This window comes from Cherax quadricarinatus, chromosome 86, assembly GCF_038502225.1.
Source record: "Cherax quadricarinatus isolate ZL_2023a chromosome 86, ASM3850222v1, whole genome shotgun sequence".
In the NCBI taxonomy this organism is placed as follows: Eukaryota; Metazoa; Arthropoda; class Malacostraca; order Decapoda; family Parastacidae; genus Cherax; species Cherax quadricarinatus.
In genome coordinates this window covers 6904385-6929302 of record NC_091377.1, presented here as the reverse complement: position 1 = coordinate 6929302, position 24918 = coordinate 6904385, and the positions used below count along the sequence as shown (strand labels likewise).

Genomic DNA, 24918 nt, shown 5'->3' with positions numbered 1-24918 from the left:
GGTGTATGTACACTGAGAGACACTTCTCGGTGTATGTACACTGAGAGACATACACTTCTCGGTGTATGTACACTGAGAGACATACACTTCTCGGTGTATGTACACTGAGACATACACTTCTCGGTGTGTATGTCCTCATCTGTTTCTTAGACCTTATAGTATATTTCAGTCCCTATATTCTTGTTTTAATGTTGGTTAGGTTAGGTCAGGTTTGCCAGGAAACAGGACAAGTGTTTTCTGACTGGGGTCTTAGTCATATAATGACCAGCAGCTGGAGCTTTTGGTCATCAGAGCGAGAACTTTCACTGGCTTACCCCTCCACCCCTTTTAAAATTAGGGTTATAAGTTCTCGTTTTGGTTAGTTTACATTACGTTAGGTTGGGTTATGTTACATAAACTTGTAGAATTGTGTAGATGACCACAGATGAATGAGTCAAAACACAGCTGTGAGAGGTTATGTTAATGGTGTAGAAATCTTCAAGAGAAAACTGGACAAGTATTTTCACCAGGTGCTAGATCAACCAGGCTGTGATGGATATGTGGGGCAGCAGGCCTCCAGCAGCAACAGCCTAGTTGACCAGACTAGCATCACTAAGACTCTGGGAACTCATCAAAGGTATATATAACACCCACAAATGTTTGAATAAGACATGTTGAGCACTTGGGTATCGTTATTGTATTATCTACACTAAAATTACCCAGTTCGATACGTCCTGCGTTGAGGTGGCCGAGGCACTCATCATACAATCATAACTAAGCGCTAAACCCACAAGGGGCAAACAGGAGGTGGTCGAGAGAAAGAGGAAAACGTTCAAATCAGAACGTTGATCACTGGTTGTGTGAGCTTCACGTGACTGTAAACGTTGCATTGATCTTAAAAGTGAACCACGGTACGGATGGGGATCGAACTCACGGAGGGTGAGTCGTAAAACTAGGCCAGCATGTAAGCCACCGTGATCACAGATGCATTTGTGGTGACAGTGGTGGCCCACGCTATTCTCCCTAGGTGTACAAATATACCTAGTTGGATGAATCTTATTGTAGCCAGCTGGCCCGGTGTCTTACGCACTGGCCTGGAATTTTACGATTCACTTGCCGCGAGTTCGGACTCTACCCTTACCGTGTTTGTTTGCAATCGTGTTATTACAATTTCGTGAATCGCAAAAGTCTACGGTCTTTTGATACCATGTTTAACTTGGCTAGTGTATTTTAGTCACCTCTTGTAGTATAAGTACAATTATTATACATAGTGTAAATAACCCGCTAGGATAACCCAAAAAGTCAGTTTTCGGAGACTTCAGTTGTACTGTTGGTAAGACCAGAGCGGGATTATGGCGTGGGCTTTAGGGGCTGTAGCCTAAGGTCCTCCGCAAGTTGGAGGGCCTCCGCCAGTTGGAGGGCCTCCGCCAGTTGGAGGGCCTCCGCCAGTTGGAGGGCCTCCGCAAGTTGGAGGTCCTCCGCCAGCTGGAGGGCCTCCGCCAGTTGGAGGGCCTCCGCCAGTTGGTGGACCTCCGCAAGTTGGAGGTCCTCCGCCAGCTGGAGGGCCTCCGCCAGTTGGAGGTCCTCCGCCAGCTGGAGGTCCTCCGCCAGCTGGAGGTCCTCCGCCAGTTGGAGGTCCTCCGCCAGTTGGAGATCCTCCGCCAGCTGGAGGTCCTCCGCCAGCTGGAGGTCCTCCGCAGGCTGGAGGTCCTCCGCCAGCTGGAGGGCCTCCGCCAGGGGTCTGACAGTACCTGGAGCCCAGGGGTCTGGCAGTACCTGGAGCCCAGGGGTCTGACAGTACCTGGAGCTCAGGGGTCTGACGGGACCTGGGGCCCAGGGGTCTGACAGTACCTGGACAGTACTTGGAACCCAAGGGTCTGACAGTACCTGAAGCCCATGGGTCTGACAGGACCTGGAGCCCAGGGATCTGACAGTACCTGGAACCCAGGGGTCTGACAGGACCTGGTGCCCAGGGGTCTGACAGTACCTGGAGCCCAGGGTTCTGACTACCTGGAGCTCAGGTGTCTGGCAGTACTTGGAACCCAGGGGTCTGACAGTACCTGGAGCCCAGGGTTCTGACAGTACCTGGAGCCCAGGTGTCTGACAGTACTTGGAACCCAGGGGTCTGACAGTACCTGAAGCCCATGGGTCTGACAGTACCTGGAGCCCAGGGGTCTGACAGTACCTGGAGCCCAGGGGTCTGACAGTACCTGGAGCCCAGAGGTCTGACAGGACCTGGAGCCCAGGGGTCTGACAGGACCTGGAGCCCAAGGGTCTGACAGTACCTGGAACCCAGGGATGTGACAGGACCTGGAGCCCAGGGGTCTGACAGTACCTGGAGCCCAGGGGTCTGACAATACCTGGAGCCCAGGGATGTGACAGGACCTGGAGCCCAGGGGTCTGACAGTACCTGGATCCCAGGGGTCTGACAGTACCTGGAGCCCAGGGGGTCTGACAGTACCTGGAGCCCAGGGGCCTGACAGTACCTGGAGCCCAGGGGTCTGACAATACCTGGAGCCCAGGGGTCTGACAGTACCTGGAGCCCTGGGGTCTGACAGTACCTGGAGCCCAGGGGTCTGACAGTACCTGGAGCCCAGGGGCCTGACAGTACCTGGAGCCCAGGGGTCTGACAATACCTGGAGCCCAGGGGTCTGACAGTACCTGGAGCCCTGGGGTCTGACAGTACCTGGAGCCCAGGGGTCTGACAGTACCTGGAGCCCAGGGGTCTGACAGTACCTGGAGCCCAGGGGCCTGACAGGACCTGGAGTCCAGGAGCCTAAAAAATCTTAATCCGACTCTGAGAAAGACACGTATGCAACACTTCAGTGTGTGTATATATATATATATATATATATATATATATATATATATATATATATATATATATATATATATATATATATATATATATATATATATATATATATATATATATATATATATATATATATATATATATATATATATATATATATATATTTACTGCTCAACGAGTTTCGTCAGTAGAATACGAGAGTAAAAGTTTTGACGTGATCAGACCGTCTGCCTAGGTAGGTCAGTCCCTCAAGGCAAGCGCTACATTCACCTGTATCTGACTGGAGAAGCCTGTTGTGCAGGCGAAACGTTTCTGTAATAAAGATAGCTAAGTGTTATATATGTGTCTTATTAACTCGTTGATATTACATGCTATTATAATGTGACAGAATGTCCAAATGTTGTTAATCTTACGAGAAAAATGTTCTCGTAACGCTCGTGACAATGGTTAATAATAATGGTAGAATTACCGACAAAATGTTAGATATATTTACACAAATGCAAAAAAAAAAAAAAAATCAATGTGACATTTTGTTGTGACAACGTTTCGCCCTTCAGGAGCTTTGTCAAGCACTGCTATAAATCTTTCAAGTCTCCGACCAACAACGTCAGCCTGATTCATCTCTGTATCTACTTACGAAGTCTGCAGAGCAGACGAAACGTTTCGTTAATAATGATTCCCAGTGTCATACAGGTGTCATACCAGTCAACTTGTCGGTATAAAACTATCTCCACTACAAATTATTAAAAGTTGTCACCGCTATATGTCACTACTACACATAAGTATCACCACTACACATAAGTATCACCACTACACATAAGTATCACCACTACACATAAGTATCACCACTACACATAAGTATCACCACTGCACATAAGTATCACTACTACACATAAGTATCACCACTACACATAAGTATCACCACTACACATAAGTATCACCACTACACATAAGTATCACCACTACACATAATTATCACCACTACACATAAGTATCACCACTACACATAAGTATCACCACTGCACATAAGTATCACTACTACACATAAGTATCACTACTTCACATAAGTATCACCACTGCACATAAGTATCACTACTACACATAAGTATCACTACTTCACATAAGTATCACCACTGCACATAAGTATCACTACTACACATAAGTATCACTACTTCACATAAGTATCACCACTACACATAAGTATCACCACTACACATATCACCACTACACATAAGTATCACCACTACACATAAGTATCACCACTACACATAAGTATCACCACTACACATAAGTATCACCACTACACATAAGTATCACCACTACACATAAGTATCACCACTACACATAAGTATCACCACTACACATAAGTATCACCACTACACATAATTATCACCACTACACATAAGTATCACCACTACACATAAGTATCACCACTGCACATAAGTATCACTACTACACATAAGTATCACTACTTCACATAAGTATCACCACTGCACATAAGTATCACTACTACACATAAGTATCACTACTTCACATAAGTATCACCACTGCACATAAGTATCACTACTACACATAAGTATCACTACTTCACATAAGTATCACCACTACACATAAGTATCACCACTACACATATCACCACTACACATAAGTATCACCACTACACATAAGTATCACCACTACACATAAGTATCACCAATACACATAAGTATCACTACTACACATAAGTATCACCACTACACATAAGTATCACCACTACACGTATCACCACTACACATAAGTATCACTACTACACATAAGTATCACCACTACACATAAGTATCACTACTACACATAAGTATCACCACTACACATAAGTATCACCACTACACGTATCACCACTACACATAAGTATCACTACTACACATAAGTATCACTACTTCACATAAGTATCACCACTGCACATAAGTATCACTACTACACAAGTATCACCACTACACATAAGTATCACCACTACACGTATCACCACTACACATAAGTATCACTACTACACATAAGTATCACTACTACACATAAGTATCACCACTGCACCTAAGTATCACCACTACACATAAGTCTCAGTAGTAGTACCAGTTCCTAGTAACCAGTTACCAGTAACCAGTGTACCAGTAGATGACTCACTACCAACCGTCTCTGCGTGAATCACTGACTGTATTCATATTGCTGCTGACCTAAGCAGTTACGACATGTCCTTCTCGTAGAACCGACTCATGTGTCCTCCCTTAGTGGAGTAGCTGGTTCTCACCTGCGTGTCCGCGGTCGGACTTCCCTAACTTTTTCTATCCAAGGTAGAGACTTCACTGCTTCCTTCCTTGTTGTCGACCAGATTACTTTCCCTGGTGACCTTCTACTAGGATTTGCTTCCATGCGAGACTTACGCATTGTGCTCGACCCTTATCGATGGCATGCCCAAATTGATGACTTGATCGTACCATTTTGGGGTTACCAGCTTGGACCCGAGATCTGCCATACTGCCGCAGAGTATGACATTCGAATTAAGTCCTTACAGGCCAGTGCATTTTCCAGTAGCGTACCCAAGCGGTCAGGCACTGATGATCCTGTCACTCCTGTCTGTGTTCCTGCAACTTCAGACTTGCAAGATAGTGTCCAGTTACCTCAAGTGTCCGAGGACGCTCTGACTACCTTGAGTGCTGAGCCTATCCCTGCAATGTCTGCTAGTTCAAGTAGTAGTTTCTCCACAGGAGACGCCTTGTCGGAAAACGATTACTTGCAACTAGTAATGCCATCTCTTGTTGATGTCACATGCCGTCTGCAGAAAGACGTTTCTGTCGCAGCTAGTGCCCTCACTAGAGTGTCTGTTGTTGTTCCTAGTGTTCCAGATGGTGATAACGTCCTAGTTGACAGTGATTCCTGCAAAGTAAAAGGTCTATTTGTTGAACCATCCTTACATGTTGTAAGAGATAGTAAGATCCATTTCTTCCTAGCTAACACCTCTGGTCACAGTGTTCGTCTCAGAGCAAATACCAATCTTGTTGACCTTGTTCACTATCCTTACCCTGTTCAGGTAGAGGATGAGTTGTCACCTGACCAGTGGGATGGTGCTATTTCTACCGGGGAGACCTCATCCACTTCACTGGATCAATCTGTTCCACCAGTTGAGGAGAAAGACATAGCTCCCACTGACTTCCCAGATGAAGTCAAGCGTTTGTTGACTCTGTTGAACAAACGTCGTAAAGCCATTGCCTTACCTGGTGAGAAGATGGGTATAACGAACTTATTGTCCCATCGTATTCCACTTGAACCTGGTACTAGACCTATCTATATACCTGCGTACAGAATGCCTCATTCACAAGTTGCTGTCGCAGAAGAATTGATCAATCAAATGCTTGATGATGGAGTTATTGCACCTAGCAATTCACCTTGGAATGTGCCCTTGATCCTAGTACCTAAGAAGGATGGTACTTGGCGCCCAGTAATTGACTTTAGGAAGTTAAATGCGAAAACTATTCCAGATCGCGTTCCACTTCCTGTACTGGGTGATCTTTTACGTAACATTGGAGATAACAAAGTCTTTTCAACCCTGGATTTGTTACAAGGGTTTTGGCAAGTCCCTCTTCACGAGGACAGCCAAGAGCTAACTGCATTCTCCACTCCTACAGGTCATTATCACTTCCTCCATATGGCGTTTGGATTACGATCCTCCCCTATCACGTTCTCAAGGCTCATGACTAATATCTTTAGAGGTCTCATAGGTAATGCTAATGGTCCTAATCCAATCCAAGTGTATCCAACCACTAGCGAACCGTGGGAAAGAGTTGCGCTAGATTTGTTAACTAATTTCCAATGTTCCCTCCAGGGCAACAAACATCTATGTGTTATGGTAGACCATTTCACCAGATATTGTGAGTTAGTTCCTATTGCAGATAAGACTGCTGAGACAGTAGCTAAAGCATTTAAAGAACGCATTATCTGCAGGCATACCACCCCTAAGTCCCTAGTAACAGATAATGGAGGTGAATTCTGTAATGAGATTCTTGAAAATTTGTGTACCTTGTACAAGATCTCTAAATCCACCAGTGTTCCTCATCATCCTGCCAGCAATGGGTTAGCGGAATGTACCAATAAAAAAGTACTTGATGTCTTGAGAGCCACTATCAATCCCAACAGTGAAACTTGGGATGAAGTTATACCTGATGTGCAGTGTGCTATAAATTCTGCTTACAATGTTTCTATAGGTGACACTCCACATTATGCATTGTATGGTGTAGATAAACGTTTGCCTTGTGAGTTGCTATATTCTAATCCGAAACCAAATTACAACCCTGATGATTTCATAGCAACTCGTACCAGCTTAGCTCAAAGTGTTTTTAGAAGAATCCGTGAAACACTTCATAAATCAACAGCAGAATTTACAAGAGTCGCAAACACTCGAGCAAAGCCATCCAAAATCAAAGTAGGTTCGAGAGTTATGCTGACTAACTTTAACAAAACGTCTGCAATTCCTAAGCTTGATCAAAAGTTTGTTGGTCCTTATCGAGTAGTTGAACATATCACTGGTAATAAGTATAAGGTTAGAGAAATTAGTACTGGTCAGTATAAAGAATCGCATTTAGATCATATGAAGTTAGTATGTGATGATAATGATGTTCCAACCCAGACTAATGTGACAGACTCTGACAATCCTCCTGATCCTGTACTCTCTACCTCTGATACCCAGTCAGACGATCAACCTGAATGTCGTTATTCCCTACGTACACGACAGGTATTGAGAAATCCTCAAGTATCATTTGTAACTTCCAATTCAGATTTGCCTCAAATACAGCATGAGTTAGCCAGTGCTACAGAGTTTGATCCTCCCAGAGATGACACCCATTCTGCATATGTCAATCCCACCCTAGCAGAGTTGGGGTTAAATGTAAATAACCTGTATAGATGAATAATTACAGTATCAACTTATCAGTATTCAAGAATTTTTTTTTGTGTTCACATTCTCTCCGAATTCTGAGAGTTAACAGTCTAGATTTGAGTGCACCGAATCTGCCTTTCTGTTAAACACTTCATTCTTTGTATATATTCCTTCCTCAGAATCCGTAGATCACATGAATACAGATCGATCGATCAAATTTTTTTTATAACTTCTATTGTGTAATCTCAACGTTGAGTTTCATTCGATGAGTTGTGCTATATTATACCTTGTAGTTTCAGTTACGTAAGCTTCCATTCCAATGTTCTACTTATGTATATTATAATGTTCAATTGTTGTGTACTTTGACATTGTATAGAATCAGCCCAAGCTGTATACCTGCCATCTCTAGTTTGTATTAGTTGTATGTCGGGACGACATACGTTAGCGTCGCCGAGCTCTCAGTAGTAGTACCAGTTCCTAGTAACCAGTTACCAGTAACCAGTGTACCAGTAGATGACTCACTACCAACCGTCTCTGCGTGAATCACTGACTGTATTCATATTGCTGCTGACCATAGCAGGATTTCAAACACCCCCTCACACATAGGCACTGGTGGGTCAGTCAAGATAGAGAGCAGAGAGAGGCAGGTCGGCTGTTGGCGCTTTCCATACTTCCCGTTATATATTATACGTACTACCAGCCTACGTGAGTATTCTTACCCTATCCACGTATCGAAATGACATAAGTATCACCACTACACATAAGTATCACTACTTCACATATCACTACTACACATAAGTATCACCACTACACGTAAGTATCACCACTACACATAAGTATCACTACTTCACATATCACTACTACACATAAGTATCACCACTACACGTATCACCACTACACATAAGTATCACCACTACACATGTGTCACTACTACACCTAAATATCACCACTACACGTATCACCACTACACATAAGTATCACCACTACACATAAGTGTCACTACTACACCTAAGTATCACCACTTCACCAAACAAACTTTTCACCCCTACAATCCATATAAAACTATTACCACAACAAGATATCAACATATCCAGGACATCCTCTAACGTTCTAACGTCCTCATCAGAAATTATGTTATAGTCTGTCTTACGAGGCCTGGTTTTGGACCGGGCCGCTGGGGGCGTTGACCCCTGAAATCCCCTTCAGGTATACTCCTCCAGGTATATGGGATATCAAGTATTCTCAGTAATATTATTGTTTGAGTACTTTGTACTGTACGTGTACTGTTGTTTTATGTATATATTGTGTGTTCTAAAGTTAGTGTGAGGTATGTTTTGTATGTATTGTATGTTAAGTGATGTGGAAAAATACATTTATGTGCAGTTCAGTCCTAATATAGAAATAATTAAGACAGTATATATAGTGGCAGGAGTCAGTTGGTAAGTTGAGAGAGGGTAGTAGTAGTAGTAGTAGTAATAGTAGTAGTATAGTAGTAGAGTAGTAGTAGTAATAGTAGTAGTAATAGTAGTAGTAATAGTAGTAGTAGTAGTAGTAGAGTAGTAGTAGAGTAGTAGTAGTAATAGTAGTAGTAGTAGTAGTAGTAGTAGTAATAGTAGTAGTAGTAGTAGTAGAGTAGTAGTAGAGTAGTAGTAGTAATAGTAGTAGTAGTAATAGTAGTAGTAGTAGAGTAGTAGTAGTAATAGTAGTACTAGTAATAGTAGTAATAGTAGTAGTAGTAATAGTAGTAAGAGTAGTAGTAGTAGAATTGTAGAGAGATGGGTAGAGTAGGGAAGAACCTGTTAACAACATGTTGAGCGCTTTTTGGTATATTTTCAGTGGAGTGTCAGGAGGATGAGTTTGCGTGTGCTGACGGCCTCAAGTGTATTCCTCTCAGTTATAAGTGTGACTACTCCCCAGACTGTCTGGACGCCTCAGATGAGCCTTCACACTGCCGTAAGTACTTTCGTAAATGGCATTTTGGGGGTGTGATATACCATACTGTGTACTACAAGCAGTGGCGGACCAACATTTTTGGGGCCCTGAAGCTTGAAGTGTTATGGGGGGCCCCTTTGCAACCCTGTCTCATACAGTAGACCCAAAATGACTTTAAATTAAATATATCTATGTATTATACAAGCTGTAACTCGACTATCATTTCCTTCCCGGTGCGTAATAACAGCGGAACCACCATGTGGGACTTTCCGTTGTAAAGTAAGTGGGAAGTGTCTCCTGCAAGGCTGGGTGTGTGATGGAGAGGCTGACTGTGGTACTGGAGACACATCTGACGAGGATAATGATTCTTGTAAGATCACTTGTATACTTGAAGTAATCTCACCTCCCTCTTAATATACACAGTTAATATTATTATTATTGTTTATTATTATTATTATTATTATTATAACTTAATTTATTAAAATAATTATATTATTATTGTTATGATTGCTATTTTTATTAGATTATTAATATTAATTATTATAATTATGATTATTATTAATTATTATTTTATATTATTAATCTTATTTTATATTATTAATTATTATTATAATTATGATTGCTATTATTACTATTATTATTATTATTATTATTTTATTATTATTTATTATTATTATTATTATTATTATTATTATTATTATTATTATTATTATTATTATTATTATTTTGTGACATTATTCTTATTCTAATTATTAAAAAAAATATAGGCATGTTTTGTGACATTTAATCAACATATGAATATTAATATTGGTTGGTACCTGGCATAAACTTTCAGTAGGCCTATAAACCCCCAAGAAGAAGGGAAGGAAGAAGAACTAACTTAAATATAAGTCTATACTAGCACCTGCCTAGTAGAACTTGCTTAATATGGGCCTATTGCAGTACTTATTTATTCTTAGGAATTTGTAAATACGATGTGGAGGATATCTAACCTAAGAAAAACTATAATTAATGAATTCAAGCTAGATCATTTCAGATTTAAAAATAAAATGTAAGACAAGTGAGTTGTACATAGTGGAACAACTTGCCAAGTAAATAAATACTGTGTATGAATGGTTGAGTGCATGACCAGTAGGGACATACACAGGACGTATACATAGTATATATGTACTATTACCGATATCCAGATGTTGCACAGGTGTCTTATTCATCACATGATGTATATTCTGTGAATGTGCTTCTCTTAGCGTACATATACTGAGAGTACAGCCTCTCCTCACTTAGCGACGTACTTGTTTTCTGACGACTCGGTCTTACAACGGGCTCTCTGACCAGTATGCATACCTAAATAATGTATATTAGACTTGATTTCCTCTATTCTGTTTATTACAGTATGCAGTACACTACTGTATAAACATAAAAAAAATATACCAGAAATGTTATAAATAGTGCGAAGGTGACATTAAAACAATATGAAAGATGGTTGACACAAACCCACTACTATTATAGTATGCTGCTCACTTAGCGATTCGTTTACCAACTTGGTCTTAGGTATGGAACTCTGCCGTTAAGTGAGGAGAGGCTGTACTTTTAACCCGTAAACGATCCAAGCAGATCTACGTTCACGTGTGTAGTGCTATAAAAGTAGATCTACGTTTTTTTACACATTTTCAAATGTAAAAAAACAAAAAAAGAGATCTCCTTTTTGTACATACTTTCAAATGTTGAAAAAACGTATATATACGTTTGGACCGTTTACGGGTTAATCCCTATTTTTCCCTCAAGGAAGGTTCCTTGACGTTGGTGAGGGTTTTTTGATCTAGGGAATTGGATCTGTGCTCCAGTTCCCTGAATTAAGCCTGAATACCTTCCACATCCCCCCACAGGTGCTGTATAATTCTACTGGTTTAGCACTCCCCCTTGATTATAATAATAATCCCTGTTTAATTTAAGGATTAAAATATTTTTGTCTGGTGGTCTTGATGACCTTGTAATTGTTAAGTAAAAGGACACAAGTGCAACTAATGCCACATTTTGTTATAGCATTGTTTCACTCTCCAGGAACTTTGTCAACCTGTTACGTTCTTGTAATTGACAGGCTTTAAACCTCATTAACCAGTAGGAACTTCTGCACTGGCATTGGAGGAGGACATTTCACTCTACTCCTGCCCTCAGCATCAGTGAATAATTTACCCTGGGTTTCTTCCCCTAGGATATTTGTCCTCATATGCCCTCTGGGCAATTAGTCTGGGTTCAGTGCTGTATGACTCTTGTGGGTTTAGCGCTTAGTTTTGATTGTAATAATAATTAGTCCGGACACACTGCATCAGCTCCTTCTAGGTCTGGGAAAAGCATGGTTGTTGTTGTCTCAGGTGTGGTATGAGTGATGTGTCTGGCTCTGCTAGGCATTATTATTTTAATTTCTCTTTCTCTGTGGCAGAGTGGCAAAGAATCCTTCCTCTGTAAGCCATGCGTGTCATAAAAGGCAACTAAAGTGCCATTTACGTTTAGTTCAGGACACATATTAAAGGAAACATTTCTCCACAAGGGAGCAAGGGGTTAGTAACCCCTTCTGTATAAATTACTAAACGTGAAGAGGAAAACTTTTGTTTTCCTTGTAGGTTGCCCTGTCTCGGTGGGAGACGGCCAGTATATTGAAGAAACAAGGTCTCTCTGGAGGAAACTATATTATTCTGTATTATTATTATCTATATCATTCCCACCCATGTACAAACAGTGTTTTTCACTACTTTCAACATATAAAATGCATTATGCAGCATTGTACAATTTGTGCAGTACTGTCTACTAAAGAACAATGTGATTACTATCATAATTTATAGTTTAATAATGTAATTACTTTTTTCAGGTAAAAAGGGCAACACATGTCCACTAAATTATTTCAGATGTAAGAATGATATCAATTGTATATTGATCAAACACCTCTGTGATGACTCCAGTGAATGTCCTGATAACAGTGATGAAGGAGACTTTTGTAGTGAGTATTGTCACTTTTTGTCATTTAAAACTGGTTTAAATAGCTTAAAAGCACCATGAACTTGTGTAGTATTTTAATTTATAATATCACTAATATCCTAAGTTACTGTTATGATGTAGTTAAGTATCTTAGAGTATACACACACACATATGTACTTGTAAACCCAGGTGTGTGTAATGTGTATCTTAAGTCACAGTGAAGAATAGTCATAATACCATATCTGAAACAATTCATAAATATTTTTTTTTAGTTACAGGTATGTACTATAATTTTTATTTAATTATCAATGCAGATGATAGTGGTCAGTGCCAGTCATTAAACTGCAAGTATGGATGTAGACCCACAGACAAAGGTCCACAGTGCTTCTGCCCTGAAGGCCAGCAACCTAATGGCACTTCCTGTGTTGGTAACTATCCTTCTTAATTATTAAATTTATAAACCTAACAAAAATTCAGGATGTTTCCAAAAAATGTGTTATTTGATAAGTTTAAATCAACAAGTACTAATATCTCATGTAGGTTAATATAATTCATTATATTTGTTGTAGTATGTATAGTACCAGTTTGATTCTTGTTACAGCGTGATCATAGCAGCAGTACCAGTTTGATTCTTGTTATACAGTGTGATCATAGTAGTACCAGTTAGATTCTTGTTACAATGTGATCATATCAGCATTTACACTGTAACCTCTTCTATTCCCACATTCTTACCTGAACATATTACTTAATGTAAACAAAAGGCTCTTGAACCAAGGAACTGGAGCTAACCTCTCCATCCTCAGATCTTGGGCATGTTTTCTTACACCTGCTGTCCCTGTTCACCTAGCAGTAAGTAGGTACCAGTAAGTAGGTGTTAGTTGACTGGTGTAGGTTGCATCCTGGGGGACAAGATTGAAGGACCTTATTGGAAATAAGACAGACAGTCATCAATGATGCACTGACTTTCTTGGGTTATTCTGGGTGGCTAACCCTCTGGGTTTAAAATCCGAGCATATCTTATAATTTTTTCTGATCTTCGGCATTTATGAACTAAAACAAGTTCAAATATGATTTGTTGCAATGCTCTCTGTTTCTGTTTGCAGACTCCAATGAATGTGAGATGGATGGGTCATGTGACCAGTTTTGCACTAACCTGGAAAATGACTATAACTGCAGCTGTGCTGAAGGCTACAAATTGGTGGGAAAATCCAGTTGCAAAGCAATAAATAGTAAGTATAAATTATTCTTGTTTTACAAGATGGTAGGATTGCTGGTACCTTTTTTGTCTCAAGCATAAAGATAACAGGTACATCTTGCTACTTCTGTTTACACTTAGGTCACACTATACATACATATACATGTACATATATGTATACACACCCATCTGAGTTTTCTTTTTTCTTAATAGTTCTTGATTTTTATTTCATCTCCATGGGCAAGTAGAAAAGAATCCTTCCTCTGTCAGCCATGCATGTCATAAAAGGCAACTAGCATGCTAGGAGCAAGGGGCTAGTAAGCCTTTCTACTGTATAAATTGCTAAATGTAAAAAAAAAAAAACTTTCGTTTCTCTTTTTAGATCACCGTTCCTCGGTGGGAAGCAGCCGGTGTGTTGAAAAAAAAATTATTTTATCATGTTTAATGTCTTTTCTAAAATGTTGAGTGCTATGTTGCCCATATTGTTGTAACATATTGAAGACATGCAATCCCAAGTGATTCTCTTGTTAAATACAGTGTATTACATGAATAATCACAAATCAGATTATTCTCTGACTGCAACATTTAACCTCCTCCTTCAGAGTACAGGTACTGCTCTTCCCATCTCAAGGACTCGAGTCCGCTTAACTGGTTTCCCTGAATCTTCACTCTTGATGATTGTTACCTTGCTCACACTCCAGCATTTGTAACTTTGCATCTGAATTTGTGAGTGACCTTTAACTTCTCTATGATACCTTCATGTTCTGTTTCCCACTCACACTGGACAGTGATGTTTATTTCTTCACCAAAGTTTTTCATGTTTTAATTTATTGAATATTAATGACTTCTGAAGGAAGGGAAGAGATGTTGCAGTTCAGACAGTTATTTGAATTGTGATATCTTTGCACTTCTGGTAAGACAGTTATTGATGGAATGATGGTAAAGGTGTTTCCTTGTTAGGGTCACCCTACCTTGGTGGAAGTTTATTATGTGGTTAAAAAAATGATTGGTTCTTTTCTCTTTGATTACTTGTGTACAGTGGACCCCCGCATAACGATCACCTCCGAATGCGACCAATTATGTAAGTGTATTTATGTAAGTGCGTTTGTATTTGTATGTTTGGGGGTCTGAAATGGACTAATCTACTTCACAATATTCCTTATGGGAACAAATTCGGTCAGTACTGGCACCTGAACATACTTCTGGAGTGAAAAAATATCGTTAACCGGGGGTCCACTGTATTTCCATCATTCATAGTCATATCCTGTTGGCAAAAAAACAAAAAAAGAATCATTACTTTTGCTCCTATTTTTCATGGATATATATTCAGATATTTAGAAGTGGACTTGTCAGCAAATGAGTCCATGAAAGTCAAGGTGAACCATAGAATTGATGAGGGGGTAAAAGGCGAGTGGTGCAATGAGGAATCTGTAGAGACAAAAAAATGTTATCCATGGAAGAAAAGAAGGGAATGTATGAGAATACATATAGTGATACCAACACTCTTATATGGGTGTGAAGCATGGGTGGTGAATGTTGCAACAAGGAAAAGGCTGGAGGCAGTAGACATGTCGAGTCTGAGGGCAATGTGCGGTGTGAATATTATGCTGAGAATCCATAGCTTGGAGATTTGGAAGTGCAGGGTTTCTAAAAGTATTATCCAGAGGGCTGAGGAGGGGTTGTTGAGGCAGTTCAGATATTTAGAAGGAACGGAATGAAAGAGAATGCTTTGGAGGGTGTATAAATCTGTGTAGAAGGAAGGCGGGGTAGGGGTTGGCTTAGGAAAGGTTGGAGGGAGGGAGTAAAGGAGGTTTTTGTGTGTGAGGGGCTTGGACTTCCAGCAAGCATGTGTGAGCATGTTAGATAGGAGCAAATGGAGTCATATGATTTTTTATGACTTTATGTTCTGTTGGAGTGTGACCAGGGTAACATTTATGAAGGGATTCATGGAAACCTGTTAGCCAGACTTGAGTCCTGAAGGTAGGAAGTACGGTGACTGCACTCTGTAGGAGGAGTGCAGATATGTTGCGGTTTTTGACTGTAGTGGTGTGCCTCTGACAAGACAGTGATGGAGTAAGTAATGATGAAAGTGTTTCTTCTTTTTCAGGGCACCCTGCCTTGGTGGGAAATGATTGATGTATGAATAATAAAGAAATGTCCCATATTTGTGCTCTTCCAGACATAACAAAAGGAAAAGTTGTGTACGAGTTGGTCTAGTAAAAGCTCTTCTTCTAGACCAGCTCATACATTCCATCTTCCTGACCTGCCCATACACCCCATCTTCCTAAGCAGCTCATGCATCCCATCTTCCATACATCCCATTTACTCATACATCCATCTTCCAAACCAACTGATACACCCCATATTCCACTGCTTGTGCATCCTATCTTCCAGAGTTGCTCATACACTCCCAGACCTGGCTTCATTGTTCACCTTTATAAATATTAAGTCTTGTTTTTTTTTTTTTTTTTTTTTCAACAAGTCGGCCATCTCCCACCAGAGGCAGGGTGACCCCAAAAAAAGAAAGAAAATCCCCAAAAAGAAAATACTTTCATCATCATTCAACACTTTCACCACACTCGCACATTATCACTGTTTTTGCAGAGGTGCTCAGAATACAACAGTTTAGAAGCATACACATATAAAGATACACAACATATCCCTCCAAACTGCCAATATCCCAAACCCCTCCTTTAAAGTGCAGGCATTGTACTTCCCATTTCCAGGACTCAAGTTCTTTTTATTTTATACATACATTATTTTCTTTTTACCATTTGTAGGTCCTCCTGAAGAATCGGCAACTCTCTTATATGCGAGCAACTCAGGGTTGGCACGACTCTACCTAAATGGCACCGCTGTTCCCGGAAATTCTCATATTAGTTCACATTCTGCTGTAACTTTTGACTTCAATCACCGCAATAATTCAGGTATGTTGTGGAATATACAATAAATTAGTTATTTTTAGTTTTAAACCTCAGATATCCCCATCCCTCCTTCAGAGTGCAGGCACTGTACTTCTTATCTCTAGGTTAGCTGTAATTGAGTCTTGGAGTGGGAAGTACTGTGTCTGCACTCTGAAGGAGATGTGGGGATATTTACAGCTTTGAACTGTAGTATCGGTGGCCCTCTGACAAGTCAGTGTTGGAGTGAATAAGGGTATAATTTTCATCTTTTTTGGGGCCACCCTGTCTTGGTGGGAAATGGCTGATGTGCTGAAAAAAAAAATTATGAAATGCAGTCTGAACTGTACTGCCCATCTACTTCTGGAAAGCTAGCTAGAGAATGAATGACTGTAAGTGTATTTAATATTTTGGATTAACCCTCCACAGTGGAGATTGGAAAATGTGATTTTTCATTTTTATTGGTTTAGGTACTATAATATTGTGTGAATGTTATCTTAAAGTAGTGTATGTGGAATATGTTTAGGCTGTTGTAAACACATAAATAGGGCAATATTCCAAAAAATATTGTATCATATCAGCCACAATATTGTGATTTTATTTTTTGTTAAATATATTTCCTATATAGTTTTACAGCTTGTATGCTGGATTACCAGTGGAGAACTCATAATTTTCTTCAGTGTAAACTATATAATTATCATCTAAGTTGAAGAATTCAGCTTGTCAGCTTTCAAAACCATTTATCACACTTCTAAGTTATTGGTTTCATGTAGTATGCATTTGAAGCTTATCTTTGTTGTGATCCTCAAGAATTCAAAATGTCTCGCTGTTTATACGATTTATCCCTAGTACGTAATAATTTTAAGTTACTTTTTTGCATTTCTTGAACTCGGTAAACTGTCAATTTGACGGACCTCAATTTAACAAATTTAGGAAATTCTTCTTTCTTTCAACAAACTGGGTGTATCCCACCAAGGCAGGGTGGCCCAAAAAGAAAAACGAAAGTTTCTCTTTTTAACTTGGGTAATGTATAATACAGGAGAAGGGGTTACTAGCCCCTTGCTCCCAAACTTCGGAAATACGGGATAAAAATCTGCTGGGTCAGTGGATTCAGAAACAACAGACAACATCAATTTACTGAATTGTCCATTATTGTTACAATGAGGATAAAAGAGTCTCAAATGTATCTATTTCCATCACCGCCCATCCGCTCCTTCATATTAATCTGGTAAATCAAAGTTTTGCTGTATACAGTGGACCCCTGCATACCGTACGCATCACATAACGTTCAATCTGCATACCGCTCGCTTTTATCGCAAAAATTTTGCCTCGCATACCGCTCAAAAACCCGCTCACTGCTCTTCGTCCGAAACGCGTCCAATGTGCGCCCTTAGCCAGCCTCATATGTGCCACCGGTGACATTGTTTACCAGCCAGCCTCCGCGGTAACATCCAAGTATACAATCGGAACATTTCGTATTATTACAGTGTTTTTGGTGATTTTATCTGCAAAATAAGTGACCATGGGCCCCAAGAAAGCTTCTAGTGCCAACCCTACAGCAATAAGGGTGAGAATTACTATAGAGATGAAGAAAAAGATCATTGATAAGTATGAAAGTGGAGTGCATGTCTCCGAGCTGGCCAGGTTGTATAATAAACCCCAATCAACCATCGCTACTATTGGTGGTACAGCTGCTGCTGCTGCTGTACCACCGTCAGCTGCTGCTGCTGCTGCTGCTGCTGCTGCTGCTGCTGCTGCTGCACTGTCAGCTGCTGCTGCTGCTGCTGCTGCTGCTGCTGCTGCTGCTGCTGCTGCACTGTCAGCTGCTGCTGCTGCTGTACCACCATCAGCTGCTGCTGCTGCACTATCAGCTGCTGCTGCTGCTGTACCACCGTCAGCTGCTGCTGTAGTACCGTCTGCTGCTGCTGTAGCATCGTCTGCTGCTGCTGTAGCACTGTCAGCTGCTGCTGCTGCTGTAGCACTGTCAGCTGCTGCTGCTGCTGTAGCACTGTCAGCTGCTGCTGCTGCTGCTGCTGCTGCTGTAGCACCGTTTTTGGTGTGGCTTATTGAGAATACCAAGAAACAATTAACCCCAGAGGATTAGCCACCCAGGATAACCCAAAAAAGTCAGTGTCATCGAAGACTGTCTAACTTATTTCCATTGGGGTCCTTAATCTTGTCTCCCAGGATGCAACCCACACCAGTCGACTAACACCCAGGTGAACAGGGAAAAATGCCTGGAACTAGTGCTCATATTGGTGAATTTAAAGCCAGCAAAGGTTGGTTTGAGAGATTTAAGAATCATAGTGGCATACACAGTGTGATAAGGCCTGTTCTGGAAGAAAATGCCAAACAGGACCAACAGTACTCAGGAGGAAAAGGCACTCCCAGGACACAGTGTCTCATCAGTCATTGCTGCATCTTCAATAAAGGTAAGTGTCATTTATTCTTCATTTAGTAGACTAGTACATGCACAATATATATTGTGCATGTACTACTCTACTATTGTGCATGTATCCTTCTCTTTGTGTGTAGGAAAATGTATATTTCATGTGGTAAAAAATTTTTTTTCATACTTTTGGGTGTCTTGCACGGATTAATTTGATTTCCATTATTTCTTATGGGGAAAATTCATTCGCATACCAATCATTTCGCATAACAATGAGCCCTCTTGCACGGATTAAAGTCGCTATGCGGGGGTCCACTGTATTGTCTTTTCAAACTGTCTTTGCCTAAAAATTTATTGTTTCAAGAATTATTGTATGATAACTATAACATATTTATAATTTAATATTTTTTTATGTTTACATATTTATAATGAATGTTTTTTTATGTTTCTATTGTAGTTTGTTGGGTTAGTTCCAACACATCATGGTCGGTCTTCAAGTGTGCTTCAGCGGATAACCTGGAAGACGCTTGGGTCGTACCTCAGCCAGCTCACAATGGCCTCAACTGTTAAGTATAAACCTACATTCTTATAATTTAAAGAGAATTTAAATTATTGTAATTTAATCAAAAGCAAGTGTACAGCCCAGTATAAGTCATAAGTGGATTATTTTTCCAGTAGGAATTGGCTCAAACTTAAAATGTAAAGATAAAAAAGGGAATACACTACTGTACTCTGATACTGTGTAGTACATATAATGCATCAGTTTTTTGTTTTTGTTTTAACACACCAGCTGTCTCCCAACAAGGCAAGGTGGCCTGAGAAAGAAACAATGCTTTAACTTGACTCATGAAATCGTAATGACATGGCTTTGAGGGGACTTGAGCTAGAGTTCACCATGGCCACGCTAGCTGGAGATTCGTCTGTAAAAACTTGCATTTGTGGTCACAGTGGTGCCTATGCTAACCTTCCTATGGTGTAGAAATATACCTAGTTGGACAAATCTTATTGTGGCTAGCTGGTCCAGTGGCTAACGCGACGGTCTTTAGTTTTGAGACTCTCTGATGGCGGGTTCTATCCCCGCCTGTGGTATGGTTTTTTTAACAGTGCTTTAATAAAGTTTAATCTTCTTTTTACATTTAGTACTTTATACAGTTTATACAGAAGGGGTTACTAGTCCCTTGCTCCTGGCATTTTAGTTGCCTCTTACTACACACATGGCTTATGGAAGGAGGATTCTTCTTCATTTTCCCATGGAGTTATGTTTATTATACCATAAACAAACAACTATTGTTGAAGACAGTTTGATCTGGATTTGTGCCATCTCCAAGAATAATTGGTTTCAGTTTGAGAGGCATTAGATAGGTCATTGGTATAATGTTAGAGGGCCTAGGTTGTTCATTTGTGGCATCCATACATTGATAGGTTAAATTGATAAGCTATTGCCATTAATGAGCATGTATGTGTCACTCCAATCAGTAAGGTAAGAGGCTTCAAATTTGTTGTAGAATAGGCAGATGAAAATTACTATCTTGATTGTTGTTAGATTCTCTCTGCCAGTAAGTATTACTGATTGCTATGGTAAAGTTATTCACTGATGCCTCATCGTTGATCCTGAATGAGATTTTATTAGTCTCAATTGACAGTTATGTTATGTTGGTGACCAGGAAGATGTGGTACGTAATGGGTAGTTGTATTGTAGGTGATAATACATGCTTTTAGAGGAACTGTGTGTATATATTTGTCCTGACCCAGTGTAGTCAAGTGAAGATACAGCTGCCTTATTACTTTTTTGGTTACCAATGATATTAATGAGAAAAACTGTTTTTATATTACTGAAAATCTGTGTATTAATAATCTGCTTTACAGGTAGAAAGTATGCAGAAGAGATATGGTTATATCCAGATATCTGAAAATTACCCATTAAACAAATATACAATTCAAAAGTACTGTGCAGCAATGTACATATCTCTGATTATAATATAAATGTGTATGGGAAAACGGAGCTTAATTTTAAAACTCGCTTATTAAAATATTTCTCTGAAATGCATTCTGGTAATTAAATGTTGGTTTGCAGTATTTTGTTAACTTGATTGGATTTCTTAGCTCATTAATTTTTCTCATTTGCTTTTCAGATGTCCACGACATTGCCCGAGATTGGGTAACCGGGAACTGGTACTTTCTAGATAGGAGAGAGATGATATTTATGTGTAATGCAAGCATGCAGGTGTGTATCACCTTAATGGATGTATTTGTTGGTGAACCACGAGGCATCGCGCTGGATCCCAGCTCAGGGTGAGACAACTGGGGAAGTTTAAGTCATTTATCTTTAAATAATGAACCTATGTTCCAAAAAAACACCAGTTGGAGTACTATATCTATTGTTTGTAAATCTGTTACAACATTCAAAATTCCCCCAAATTCTGAAAAAAATGTGTAAAATACATTTTTAACATGAAATGTTTTTATAAAGTATTTTTCTAAGCAAGAGGGAGAATCAGAATGTGTCCTTGCTGGAATACACAAATAGATTGAGGAACTGAGGTTGTAAATGGATAATGGAATCTAATGTATATAAGTGTCATGTATGAGGAAGCTCTGGTAGCTAGAATACATGAGTATGAAGGCTGAATATATTGAACACATGAATGGGGTATATCAGTGGTATACAGTACCGACAGAACGAAGAATAAGACACTTGTACAACATTTGGGTATGTTCACTTGTAGACATTTTGCCATCCAGTGGCTTTATCAGTACATACATGGAGTGAGTGGAAACAAATGGTTTTTGGGACCTGACGAGCTGTTGAAGCTTGAGCAAGGTACATAATATTTTGTGAAGGGATTCAGCGGAAATCAGTTAGCCAGACTTGATTCCTGGAGGTGGGAATTGTAAAGATAGATTTCTCTCATCAAAATGTCTAGATTGACACTTCTAAAATATTTCTACAGATATATGTTCTTCACTAATTGGGGTACTACTGAGCCCAAACTGGAACGAGCCCTGATGGATGGAACTCAGAGACAGCCAATTGTCGTAACCAAAATTGTTTATCCTTTTGGTGTCACTCTGGATTACCCAAATAAACATGTATATTGGGTTGATAGCTACCTGAGCCATGTTGAAAGGGTAGACTATAATGGAGGTAATAGACGAATCATCATTAAGCTGAAAACGGTTAGTGTTTGTGTATCTGCACTTTTGTCATATATGCTATGTTGCTGTATTTAGTTACATTTGGCATAATTAAATTTTGATAGTATGAGAACATTAAAGGTTTTCTACCTATTTTTGGTAATCTATACAGGAGAAGGGGTTTTCAGTTAGCTGGACTTGAGTCCTGGAGGTGGGAAGTACAGTGCTTGCACTCTTAGCGGAGTGTTTGAGATATTTGCTGTTTGGAGGGACATCTGAAATGTCATATCTGTTTGCCTCTGGCAAGACAGTGATAGTATGAATGATGGTGAAAGTGTTTCTTTTTCGGATCATCCTTCCTTGGTGGGAGACGGCCAGTGTGTTAAAAAAAAAGTATGAGAATCATAAATTCCCTTTTTCTTCACTTGTCATTCTTCTACCTTCAAACTCTGCACATTGCTGCTTCACACACAACTCTCAGATGTCTATCAACTATCTATCCTATCTTCCTATCTTACTTTTCCTATGTACTTACAATTCGGTCTCTTCCCATATGTCGTGTTTATAATACCTCAAGTCTGTGGTTCTGGTCATGAATTTCTGTTTACAAATGTTTAATGTTCTGCTTCATTCTCTTTAAATGCCCACTGCTCGCTAACCTCTCTTCATAATATATATGGTAATGTTTGTACAAGTCTTCATGTTCAAAATACAGGGCATATATTTAAAGTACGGTATGGTGTATTACAGGATGAAAGACCGTATGGAATTTCATTGTTTGAGAATTCATTATTTGTGACAAATTGGAAAGATGATCGCATCAAGCAAATCAACAAGTTCAGTGATCACAACGTCTCAACGTTCCGCACAAACTTAACTGAACCGATGCATATCCACGTCTTCCATCGCCAGCGGCAGCCTAATGGTTAGTAATTTATATGTTTTGGCTTTTCAAGATAATTAGTGTAGCAAATGGAACTTTCAAAATAATTAATGTAGTATGTGAAATGATAATAGCAGTAAACAGTAATGTGTTAGATAGGAGTGAGAGGAGGCAAGTGGTTATTATGACTTGACATGCTGTTGTAGTGTGAGTAAGATAACATTTATGAAGGGATTCAGGGAAATTGGTTAGCCAGACTTGAGTCCTGGAGGTGGAAGTATATTGCTTGTATCCTAAAGGAGGGGTGGGTATATTGCAGTTTGAAGGGGCATCTGAAATATAGTATCGATGCACTTCTGGCAAGACAGTGATGGAGTGAGTGATGGTAAAAGTGTTTCTTCTTTTCCAGGTCACCCTATCTCAGTGGGAGACTTCCTCTATCACTGTCTTGCTAGAGGAGCACCGTTACTACGGTTCAAAACTGCAAATAAGTATTATCTTTTTTTTCAGTGGAGCACCCATGCGGTGCCCATAATGGAGGGTGTCAGCACGTGTGTGTGCCCTTATGGAGAGGTGGCCTGGCAGTAGCTTCATGTTACTGTCAACCTGGACATGTCCTTGGCCCTGGGGGCTCCTGTGTAGGTAATGTATTTTTACCGTATTTTCTTTACATCGTGTGGCTTGACAAATTACATTTAATAAAATTTTGTATTTAAGATATTACATTACATTTACAATTGTTTTTTGACCATTATGAATATAAAACTTAGACTGAGAATATCATTTGCTTTGCAAGAGGCTGCTGGTATAGCCATTTATTTACTGTGAAAAATACTTAATATTCATACACTGATGCATGTTGCATTCACTATACATATTGATGGATGAGTGAGTCAAACTACTTGCACTCACTGTACATAATGATTGATTAGTGAGTCTGAACTTCTTTCTCTCACTATATGTATTCACTCATAATCACTCAACAATTAAATTTTGCTTCTTAATCTTTTTGTTTTTAATCATATTTTGTGCTTGAAAAACTTCTTTATCATAATTTATCACCTAGGAGCTTTGAGCTGGGAGCTAGGAGACAGGCTTTAATCATTTCTTAATTCACTGTGTAGGCCTTTACTTAGGACCTGTAATAAATTATCTGCACTCACATCCTGGATGATAAATCATTGTAGGAATTTGTTTTTGAGTTTCTCAGATTATGAGTGTTTGTCTCAATGTTGTTCTACAGGAGGGTCCCATTTGTACAGCTCCTAGGTTCCCGACCTCGTATGGTACGTGAAAATCACTGGCAGGTGGAAAAGAGGATGCTGTATATGTGTGGCCCTCCTGTACTTTGATTTTCTCACTTTACAGTATGCAACTTCCTCCACCATAAAGGAAATTACTTTCTGTGAAAGGTTCAGTGAATTATGTGGACATCACCTTCTCATTTCAGCTGGTCCAACTCAGGGTGTTTAAGAGTGGGATGGCTCTGAGGCAGGACAGTTATCAGCCATAGCATCAATAATGAAATCAGTATTTGAAAAATTGAATGGAAAAGGGAAGGCAGACTGAGCTGAGAGTGGAATGGAAGTTCATGTACAGTACTTGTCAAATGGAGTTTATTTTTCAGCACATCAGCCATCTTCCATGGAGGCAGGGTGACCTGAAAAAGAAGAAAACTGTAAAGTTTACCATCTTTTGACATTTAGTAATTTATACAGGAGAAGGAGTTACTAACCTCTTGCTCCCAGCATTTTAGTTATTTCTTGCAACAGGTTTACAGAAGAAAGATTCTCAAGTTGAGTTACTGTACATGT

The 24918-nt window shown here is 39.8% G+C and overlaps 1 protein-coding gene across 1 annotated transcript in view; it reads left to right on the top strand.

Moving 5' to 3' along the window:
- The window catches only part of LRP1 (LDL receptor protein 1), a 340609-nt gene that overhangs the window by 64314 nt on the left and 251377 nt on the right, over positions 1-24918 (top strand). The window contains exons 2-12 of the mRNA XM_070103701.1: positions 9534-9650; positions 9877-9999; positions 12496-12624; positions 12917-13030; positions 13706-13831; positions 16578-16724; positions 19544-19651; positions 21219-21378; positions 22038-22263; positions 22972-23146; positions 23615-23746. Coding sequence (XP_069959802.1) covers positions 9534-9650; positions 9877-9999; positions 12496-12624; positions 12917-13030; positions 13706-13831; positions 16578-16724; positions 19544-19651; positions 21219-21378; positions 22038-22263; positions 22972-23146; positions 23615-23746 — 1557 coding nt within the window. The remainder of the gene's footprint in view (positions 1-9533; positions 9651-9876; positions 10000-12495; positions 12625-12916; positions 13031-13705; positions 13832-16577; positions 16725-19543; positions 19652-21218; positions 21379-22037; positions 22264-22971; positions 23147-23614; positions 23747-24918) is intronic.